This window comes from Camelina sativa, chromosome 20 (genome assembly GCF_000633955.1).
Source record: "Camelina sativa cultivar DH55 chromosome 20, Cs, whole genome shotgun sequence".
Taxonomy (NCBI): Eukaryota; Viridiplantae; Streptophyta; class Magnoliopsida; order Brassicales; family Brassicaceae; genus Camelina; species Camelina sativa.
The window spans coordinates 21,164,893-21,175,825 of NC_025704.1; the positions used below are offsets into that span (position 1 = coordinate 21,164,893).

Genomic DNA, 10,933 nt, shown 5'->3' on the forward strand with positions numbered 1-10,933 from the left:
ATCGACGTCATCTCTCGGTTTAGCTTACGCAGTCGTCTCGTGGCTACAAAAACATAACCTCTGTTTCTCCTATGAGCTTCTCTACTCAATTCTCATCCACGCGCTTGGCCGTTCCGAGAAGCTTTACGAGGCGTTTCTTCTTTCTCAGAAACAAACCTTAACACCTCTGACATACAATGCCTTGATTGGTGCTTGTGCTCGGAACAATGATATCGAAAAGGCTCTTAATCTGATCTCTAGGATGCGTCAAGATGGTTACCAATCCGATTTTGTCAACTATAGTTTGGTGATTCAGTCCTTGACGCGCAGCAACAAGATCGATTCAGTCATGTTGCAGAGGTTGTATAAAGAGATTGAAAGGGATAAGCTTGAGCTTGATGTGCAGCTTGTTAATGATATTATCATGGGTTTTGCTAAATCTGGTGACCCTTCACGGGCTTTGCAGCTTCTTGGTATGGCTCAAGCCACGGGGTTGAGCGCCAAAACTGCTACTCTTGTCTCGATTATTTCGGCCTTGGCGAATTCCGGAAGGACTTTGGAGGCTGAAGCTTTGTTTGAGGAGCTGAGACGGAGCGGGATTAAACCAAGAACCAAGGCTTACAATGCGTTGCTTAAAGGGTATGTGAAGACAGGTCCTTTAAAAGATGCAGAGTCGATGGTTTCGGAGATGGAGAAGAGAGGTGTTTCGCCTGATGAACATACCTATAGTCTCCTCATTGATGCATATGTGAATGCTGGTAGATGGGAAAGCGCGAGAATTGTGTTGAAAGAGATGGAAGCTGGTGATGTACAGCCAAACTCTTTTGTTTTCAGCAGACTCTTAGCAGGTTATCGTGATCGAGGCGAGTGGCAAAAGACATTTCAAGTTCTCAAGGAGATGAAGAGCATCGGTGTTAAACCCGATAGACAGTTTTACAACGTGGTTATCGATACCTTTGGGAAGTTTAACTGTCTTGATCATGCCATGACGACTTTTGATAGAATGTTAAGCCAAGGGATTGAACCCGATAGGGTGACTTGGAACACGCTTATCGATTGCCATTGTAAGCATGGCCGGCACCTAGTAGCACAAGAGATGTTTGAGGCAATGGAGAGGCGAGGGTGCTTTCCTTGTGCTACCACTTATAACATCATGATCAATAGTTATGGAGATCAAGAAAGATGGGATGACATGAAAAGATTGTTGGCAAAGATGAAGAGCCAAGGGATACTGCCTAACGTCGTGACACACACAACACTCGTTGACGTTTATGGCAAATCTGGTAGGTTTAATGATGCCATCAAATGCTTGGAAGAGATGAAGTCAGTTGGCCTGAAACCATCATCAACTATGTACAACGCCCTCATCAATGCCTATGCACAAAGGGTATTTATTAAGACTGTTCATCAGAGATCCAGTAAGAGAATCATCTTTTCATACCTAATAATTTTCTTTATGTGCCAGGGTTTATCGGAGCAAGCTGTGAATGCATTTCGAGTGATGACATCAGATGGATTAAAGCCGAGTTTATTGGCTCTCAATTCCCTCATCAATGCCTTTGGTGAGGATAGAAGAGACGCTGAAGCCTTTGCCGTGTTGCAGTACATGAAAGAAAACGTAACTAACTTCTCTTGGCTAAAACCTTTTGAACCCATCTTAATGATCTACTTACTGACCAACCATCTCTCACAAAACAATTGCAGGGGGTAAAACCAGACGTGGTCACATATACAACACTCATGAAAGCTCTCATTCGTGTTGATAAGTTCCAGAAGGTATGAATCTTTGATGTTGCTGGATAGGGGAATACCCGTAAGTAGAATTAACCTTTCAAGATTTGATGACTTTACAGGTTCCGGGTGTTTACGAAGAGATGATCATGTCAGGCTGCAAACCAGATAGAAAAGCTAGATCCATGTTACGATCAGCTCTAAGATACATGAAGCAGACGTTAAAAGCCTCATAGAAACACAGGGAACAATGCTAAGGTTTTATCTTGAGCTCAAGTGATCAATTTATCTCGAGCTTCTGAACATATCTCACAAGATGAGGACAGAGATGTAACGACACAGACCACACATCACACGAGGAAGTCTTTGTTACAAATCCTCACATTCTCTGTCTATGTAAAGATTCAACCTGTACAATATATATAACTGTTGTTGACCATATTGGATACGGGGCTACTGTCTGTACTACAAAGATCATGTAGGAAATTATACGTTGGAAATTCTAAACCAAAGCTCCTTTACTTAAGAATCAATCTCAAATCCAAAGAATTATGTTCGTCTTTCATGAGACACAACATTCCTAACTTAGGAATACAAGTTTTGCAACCAAAAAAATTACTAACTTACAAGGGTTAATTAATTGAGAGCTTCCTCCAATAGTTTCATGGCATGACATTGACAGGTATGGAGTTTCTACTATACTTGCTTTTGGCTATCCTGGAACAGAACATGAACATCAGAAGTACCGAGGACAACATAAAGAGCCTGAAGTAAGTTTTGATCTCCTGCATTCCGACATCGATCACTTCCATGTTTTTCCCATATCTGTTCTTCCTTTCCACCAAGTAGCCGTCCAAATACTCGTCTATAGACACCCATTTATCTGCAGCCTTGGAACTGTTTCCGTCTAAGTGGAGCGGTCCCAGTTGGAAAATTGTGAAGAATGCAGCAGACCAGTCATTAAGAACTCTCTGAATAACAACAACAGCAAGCAAAGTTGTGAGTTTTTCCCTATTTTGGGAACATGTTCAAGAGGAATTGATACAATTCAAAACATAGTACCTTGAAATTGGGTAGATCAACAGGGTTGAACATTTTAAAGCAATCTCTTGAAGCGGTCTGGTTGTCCCCATAGATCTGGCAGTGAAAGAAATAATTATTAAAATATGCGACACCTGTTTTCATGAGAGTGTCAGAGCGTAGATAGCTTAGGTCGCACAAACCTCAAAGGTGAATGCCATTGGTGCCTTTACAACATCATAGATATAATCTGTAGCTGTACCATGTGCCAGGTACCTAAAGTCCAGAAAACAGTTTAAATAGCGTCCTTAAGGTTTAACTTTCAGGAGTAGACGATGTAGCATTGAATTTTCTGAAAATATTCATAAAAAGTCTTGAGGAAAAGAGACAAACCCTACAGAGCCACCGCCAGACCCAATCATGCAGCGGTTTTGACAATGAAATTTATTCAGTTTTTCGAGTAAGGTCTTCATCTTCTGCGTCGGCAATCCTTCTGGGGTTATGTTTTTGTGGTCATAAGGCATAAAGAGAGCCTGAAAACATACGAAATCAGATCAAAACCGCTACAAAGAGAGCCTCAATACATAACAAAGACCAGAACAAGATTTGTTTGTTATAAAATTTACAAAATGTGAACAAAAACATGAGAATCAGAACCAAACTTCTCAACAAATACATATAATAACGACCAGATCAAGATTATCTTGTATGTGAAAATTCAAGCAATCCATCATTCACTCATAAATTCCAACGGAAGTTTTGACATTTATTCCCATGCTAAAAAAGATTCGAATGTATAGCTAAAGCAGAAGAGAAACATCACCTCCATTCCAGAATGCACGTTTATCCATATGTGAGGATCAAAAGATATAGCCAGCTTCCGCATTATTTGAGCTTCAGGCTCACTAAACGAACCAGTTCCTGGATTCTCTTCAGATGGATCATAATCCTGAAAAATTCCGAAAACAAACAAAGAGGACCAAGTACTGTTACACATAACAAATGATCTTGAAGGAAACAAGATGTGAGATGAAAGGGAATTAGTACCTTTTCTTTCTTTCCCCAGTCAACACCCCAATTTCTGTTCAGGTCAACTCCTCTTCCTGTGATTTACGGATATGAAATGCTAAACTAAAACGCAATTAATAACTAACCATGTATTGGAGAGACAAAAAGATGGCTACCATTTCTGCGTTCACAAAGATCTCCGGATTCAACACGTTTGCGACCATTCGGGTTTTCTATAGGAACCATCTGACAAATAAAATAGTAGCATCTAATGAGTAAGTGAATCCCTATATCAAATACCACAAAAGATGAACATAAGAAGACTGCACGATCAGAGACACTTACTTTTATGACTAGCTTGTCTAGGGTGCTGTTAAGGGCTGCTCCGTTCTTCTTTGGTAAGAACTGTTCTTCGCTCAAAATTGACAAAATACGAAAAGCAAGTTCAGAGGTGATAAGCTCTCTCCCATGCTGCCCAAAAGTCTGGAAGAAAAGGAATCATCTGTCAAAAAACACATGTATTACCCAAAAAATTATGAAGAAACTTCACCTATATAATGTATGTATTTTCAAGTTAAACCACAAGTGACTTCATAAAAGTAACAGTACAGTCTTAACTGAATTAGCTTGGACAGGGATACAAAAAAGGGAACTTACAAGAAGGATCCTAAAGTTTGACCTGTCATCACTATCTCTACCACCACGACAATAAGTAACCACGTTAACCTCTGCATTGTAGCCTTTGTTTCCCGATTTAATCATCTCAATCTATGAAACAAAATATTGACAATGTTCACTCAAAAAAATGTACTGAAAAAAAAAAAAGACAATGGCACTAACCGAGAGCTTATCTGGATGTCGATGTACCAACGAATTTATCTGCTCCATTAAATCATCACTGCAAGTCGGACATAGAGGCAAAACTTATCATCTCCTAAACTCTCCTTTAGCCAAAAGGTTCTCACTTTACCAAATGGGCAAAGACCCCCTTTTTCATTCTAATTAGTAACTAAGCAGTTGAAGAGGCAAAAACTAACTCTATCGAGAGACAAAAAAAATACTCAAAATTCACCTGGAGTGGTAGAGATCCCAGTTGATGGGAGTAACGTAAGACGAGTCAGAAGGATTAGTTTCGCCGAAAACGAGTAACAACAATGGTGGGAGAAAGATCGCGTAATGAATTAGCCGCCGACGCATGGCCGCTGCTTTGAGAGAGAGCAAGGGACGAGAGAGATGGGAAGAAACGTATCTATATCTTCTTTAAGATTGGTTGAAGCTTCGTAGGGTTTGTTTGATGTCATATCTCATATCTTCTTCTTCAATGGAATCGAACAAAGACACCAAGAAACAGATAAATGAGATCTAAAGGAGTTTTGAGTCTGAGGTTGGCCAGATCGGGCTTGTATCTTCCGTCTTTGTCTTTATTTTATTTTTTTATCTACTTTTCTTTAGTATATCATCCAAATGAAGCCGGTCCCAAGCACAAGCTTGCGGCCGTGAAATAATATCTAGATTTTCAGCCCTTTATTTCATAAAAGTTTCATTAGTGTAGTGGTTAAAGTTAACTAGAAAATAAAGGAGGACATGTGTTCGAGTCTCATCAACATCTTTTTTAACAATTTTTTTTCTTCTTTCCTTTGGTTCACTAGAAAATCAGCCTTAACATGATGTTGGGCTTGTGGCCTCAATATATTGTGCGACGGCTCTGCAAATGATCAAACCAACTTGTTGACTCTTGTGCGGATTACTTTTTTTATAATCAAATAAATACTTAAGGTCCGAATGGTGACTGCAGTCAGTCGGTGGTCAAATCCGTCAGTGGTTTTGACCGCCTCAAAAATGGGATGGCCAGTAGACCGCTGCGGACCAACTCTATTTGTACACAAAAACGGTTTGTAATTGGTCCGCAACAGTCTTCTTTCTATTATCTTTAGACCGTACCACTGCGGACTGTATTTAATGAATGGTGAATAAAAAATGGTCTAATCCGCTGATGGATTAGTCCGCCCTGACAGCTGCAACCATTCACACCCTTAGTATTCATCCCCTCCTCTCTCACCCAATCAAATTGTTCTATTTAATATTTTATTTAAAAATAAATCAAAATTAAATTAAAAAGCAAAAAACACTAAAGAAACAATTTCTGTATATTTTTATTTAAGTAAAGTTAAATATTGACTTGGTTTAGATTTTACAATTAAACGAGGTTATATATCGGTTTGGGTTTATAAATGAGAATTAGGGTTTAGATTTTACAATTAAAACGAAATTATATGTCGGTTTGGGTTTACAAATAAGGTGGTTAGGGTTTAGATTTTACAATAAGAACAAAATTATATATTGGTTTGGGTTTACAAACGAGATGGTTAGGGTTTAGATTTTACAATTAAAACGAAATTATATGTCGGTTTGAGTTTACAAATGAGATGGTTAGGGTTTAGATTTTACAATTAGAACGAAATTATATGTCGGTTTGGGTTTACAAATGAGATGGTTAAGGTTTAGATTTTACAATTAGAATGAAATTATATATCGGTTTGGGTTTATCAAAGAACGGTTTAGGTTTTTTATTTTATAATAATGTATACAAATTTTATTTCCTTATCTTATAAGGAGGTGAATGAATATGTTCACCCCTAAGGGTGAACCCAAATATTGTCCTAATCAAATGTCTAAGCTATGTGTATGATTGCATTTTTAAATCTAACATATGATTATTGTTTTTCTCCTAAATATGATTAATATATCATTTTGATTAATTAAACCAAAAATTTAAAATTGATTAATAAATATATCACTTATTGGAGCCACATTTTCTTTTTGATATCACCATTTTGTAACCAAAGCAAATTTTGAAAATTTAATCAATAATAAATGGGGCATTCACAAAAATATCCCCTTTTCCATGTCCTTTTTTAAAAATAGCTCTCTATGTTGACCATTTTTAAAACTACCCCTCTTTATGAACAAAATAACCAAATTACCCTTTCTTTAAATGACAACAAGAATATACAGTCACCAAAATCAAAAAAAATTCCCGCCAAAAATGAAAAATTTTCCGCCAAAAGTTATTTTTTTCCCGCCAAAATTGAAAATTTTTCACATCACAAAAAAAATTTCGGCCAAAATCAAAAAAAATTCCTGCCAAAAAAAATTGAAATTTATACCTTATAAAAACATTGTAAACCCTTTTAAAAACCTTGTAAACGCTTTTAAAGGTTTTTTAAAAGCGTTTACAAGGTGTTTAAAAATCTTGTAAACCTTGTAAAAGCGTTTACAAGGTGTTTAAAAACCTTATAAAAACTTTTTAAAAGCGTTTACAAGGTGTTTAAAAACCTTGTGAATGCTTTTACAAGGTGTTTAAAATCCTTTTTAAAAACATTTTGAAAACCTTTTAAAAAACTTATAAAAACCTTGTAAAAGCGTATACAAGGTGTTTAAAAAACCTTTTAAAACTCTTTTAAAAATATTGTAAAAGCGTTTACAATGTGTTTATAAAGATTTTATAAGGTAGAAACCTTATAAAACCTTTTAGAAACCTTGTAAATTTTTTTTGGCGGAAAATTTTTTTTGTTGAAATTTTTATCAAAAAAATTGTTGACGGGAATTTTTTTTGGCCGGAAAATATGTCGGAAATTTTTTTGGCGGAAAAATTTTGTTTTTCATTTTATTGAATAAAATATTTTTTATCTAAGGGTATAATGGTCACTAAAAATTAAAGGAGGATAAAAATAAAAATGGCCAAAAAAGGAGTATTTTTGAAAAGGATATCTCAAAAAATGTATTTTTAACAAATTCTCATAACAGATTACTTAGAAGTTTTTTTTTTTTTTGTCATCTGAAATTTTTATTTATAACTTGGTTTCACACTAAGGAAGGATACAACATATCCCAAAAAAGGGAAGCTAAAGCCGACGGACCAAGTGATGTCCTTGGAGTCAAAGTCGACGGACGAAGTGATGTCCTTGGAGTCAAAGCCCTATAGAAGGGAAACTAAAAAAACAGACAAACAAGGATTTTCAAACCATACGAAGAAGAACAAACCCTTACAATAAGAACAGAAACCAATTGGCTATAACCCTAGAGATATACTAGACCTAAGAAAGCAAAAACACATCTTCTCCCGAAGCTCCTGTGAAGGATTTATCATGGCTGCCCACGGCCAACACAACAATAACATCTACCACCTCCTATCGTGATGAGAGCTGATCTCTCGAGAACCCAAGGGCTTCATAACCCAGCAAGTAAAACCACTATGAAAAACTCAAACATACTTTTAGATGCGACGACGACGTCTGATGCGCCAATTCACGTCTAGCTAGAAACCTTCAAAATGCCACCAATCTAAACAGAACTGGAAAGCAAGACAAGGAGCATAGTCTAAGCCCTCTGTTATCACCAAACTCAAGAGCGAGGAGGGCAATAACCCAAGGATGCTAACAACCACAGCGAAGAACACCAAGGAGAAGAGAACCTGCAAACTTAGAGAACTAAAACATCTTCGAACATAAACTGAGCCTCCGCTTAAGAAGGGAATGGACTAAAAGCGAGCCGCTGACTGGTACAGTGAGACAAAGATCGAGAGGAAAGGCAATGGCTGGACAAGAACCCACAACCACTCCACAAGGCGCTTTGAAGCAATGACAAGCACAAAAACGGCTCTGAGATCTAGGACAGGAAACAGCAAACCACAATGGCTTTATTCTTCGAGCTATCCGTCGATCTAACTGATCCGGCATCATCATTTTTGCTGTAATCAGAAACTCTCCCAGATAAAGGCCACTCTAACCGCTTCCTCAACACACAAAATCATACACCAAACCAAACTAAACGTCTCCCCAAACGATGGCTGAAAGACCTGACATGTCACCCTTGAAACAAACTAAGACGAACCAAACTAAGACGAATCAAACTAGCCCTAACATACCGTAGAAGAGAACCAGACCCGCAAGTCTACTTACCAGATTAGAGGACAGAACGAAACAACGGTCACAGATCCACAAAGAACACACTCAGTTCTCCAAGAGAAACCAAAGCCTTCTTCGGATTTTACAAGAGCAGAGGATCCGACAACACTGCTGAAGTCGGTGTCCCAACATCGACTCTCTCTGGAGAAGCCTACCGCCGACAAACTTACAAAGCTTGCCGTGAAGATCCGTTTTATCAACCAATCTTCATCACCGAAACACTTGGGGCTAGATAGAAGGAGAGCAAAAACAACAAAGCTAGAGAAAAACAAAGGGGGGAGGCCAGATCCGATGCTAGACAAGCCACCAAGATCCAGCCTCGATCTGAAATTTTTTCTTCTTCGGCGGCTGAAAGTTGAGAGAGAAAGGGAACTAGGTCAAAAGATTTTTTATTCAATTACTTATAAGTTAAAACTACAATAAAACCTATATAAATTAATAAATACTATAACTTAATAATAAAAATAACATATCTTCTATTAGAAAATAAAATCATATTTTTTTATTGAAATCCTCATGTAAAATATGGTGTCAATAATTATCATATATTAATAATCAAGTAAATTTACACACATATATATATATATATGCTGATATAATATTATATGATTTAAAATTTTAAATTTTCTCATAGAGCTTATATCTATAAAACAATTGTTATGTTGTATTTTCAAACAATGATATAAAATACTCTCTAACATGTCATAAAAATAGCTAAACTTTAAAAAGTTTTTAATTTCGAGATACGCATCATTTTCATTTGATAGTTTTATAGGCTATAAAATATGACAATTGATATTAGTATATTATTATTCATAAATTTTAATTTTTGTATGTCACGTGTATAAGTGAATTTGTTTATTGTATTTGTAATTTATTGTCAATAATATTTTCTAAATATTACTAATTCAATTCTAAAACCATAAAATTTATAACATCCGAAAGTCTAATTTTATTTTGCTAAAATTATCTCAATTCATAATTTTTGATAATTTAAACTATTAAAAATATATCTATAAAATAATAATTATTAATTTACTCTATAAAATAATACATATTAATTTACAGATAAATTAATATCATTATAAATTAATAAAATAGTATGATCTCAACATTATTAATTTGTAGACTTAATACTTTATTAGATGTATAAATTACAGTATATATTATATATAGAGGTTACAAGAGGGAACTTAGTTTAACTTAATTACAATTAAATCTTTACTTTACATATCTCTTACACGCCCCCTCAAATGTTTTAAGGAGTTTTTTTCTCATAGTTAATTTAATATTTATATGTTCAAGACTTCATGTGAAAGTTCAACCACTAGGGTGATTATCAAAAACATTGTATTGGATCAGATTGTGTTAATTGACCGCAATGGTTGTCATATGACTCATGAGATAACCTCTATACATGCTAAATTTTCTATTGGTTGGTCAAAATAGTTTTTTAAATAGATTCAAACAACATAATATTAAATGTAATACTCCCTCTGTTTAATAAAGGATGTCATTCTGGAGATTTTTCTTTGTTTCACAAAGACTGTCACTTTGTATTTCCAATGTGATTTTTAACATCAAATTTTCTATTTTACCCTTAACCCAAAGCTCTTTTTATTAAATTTAAATGATAAATTACTCATTAGATAGGAGCATATATGTATAATTCAAGTTTTTCTTAATTTGTGTGCAATGGGTTAAAATGACACTCTTTGTGAAACAGAGAGAGTATTTTTTTTTGGGTTGTTAGTCATGAACAAAAATAGCCTATCAGGTTGAGTAATTCCAATTTAGAATCTCTCAAAAAAATCATTTATAGTCATTAATGCGTATCAAATTACACATTTAATATCAAAATTTGACTATGTGACCAATTAAAAAATTTGACCAGTTCAAAATTTAGTAAGTGAATGTTTTTGAATTTAAAATAAAAACAGATCAGATTATACAAATATGTGACGCTATTATTAGTTAACCAAAATCAACAAAATTTTATAATTTGACTTACATTTAAAGTAAGTTTTGTTACTAATATTTTTAGTGAAAGAATCCGAGCCGTGTTGGCAAACACAAATATTATTTTAATGGTATTTGTGTTTTCCTATTGACTATTAATAATCATAATTCATAAACACTTATATATCTAAATTACAAAAAGTTATTTTCAGTTAACCTCGATAAAAAAAAAAAAAAAAAAAAAAAAAAAAAAAAAAAAAAAAAAAAAA

The 10,933-nt window shown here is 35.0% G+C and overlaps 2 protein-coding genes across 4 annotated transcripts in view; one reads left to right on the forward strand and one right to left on the reverse strand.

Moving 5' to 3' along the window:
- Positions 1 to 2,236, forward strand: part of LOC104771348 (pentatricopeptide repeat-containing protein At5g42310, mitochondrial) — a 3,974-nt gene extending 1,738 nt beyond the window's left edge. Inside the window, exons 2-5 of one of the 2 annotated variants that reach the window (XM_010495867.2) lie at positions 340 to 1,366; positions 1,445 to 1,597; positions 1,684 to 1,755; positions 1,833 to 2,236. In XM_010495867.2, coding sequence (XP_010494169.1) covers positions 340 to 1,366; positions 1,445 to 1,597; positions 1,684 to 1,755; positions 1,833 to 1,946 — 1,366 coding nt within the window. In that variant the 3' untranslated portion in view covers positions 1,947 to 2,236. Of the gene's footprint in view, positions 1,367 to 1,444; positions 1,598 to 1,683; positions 1,756 to 1,832 lie in introns of both variants that reach the window. The other variant, XM_019242410.1, reaches the window with a different exon arrangement.
- On the reverse strand, positions 2,211 to 5,169 carry LOC104771347 (metallocarboxypeptidase A-like protein MCYG_01475). Of its 2 annotated transcripts, XM_010495864.2 has the most exons (11): positions 4,811 to 5,168; positions 4,579 to 4,636; positions 4,396 to 4,506; positions 4,084 to 4,221; positions 3,915 to 3,984; positions 3,778 to 3,833; positions 3,554 to 3,679; positions 3,124 to 3,263; positions 2,934 to 3,006; positions 2,773 to 2,847; positions 2,211 to 2,681 (listed from the first exon to the last, which is right to left on the reverse strand). In XM_010495864.2, exons 1-11 carry the CDS (start codon positions 4,933 to 4,935, stop codon positions 2,373 to 2,375), a joined length of 1,281 nt encoding a protein of 426 aa, XP_010494166.1. In that variant the 5' UTR covers positions 4,936 to 5,168; the 3' UTR covers positions 2,211 to 2,372. The 2 variants fall into 2 exon arrangements, with proteins under 2 accessions (XP_010494166.1, XP_010494167.1); XM_010495865.2 differs by lacking the exon at positions 4,396 to 4,506 and having other exon boundaries at positions 4,811 to 5,169.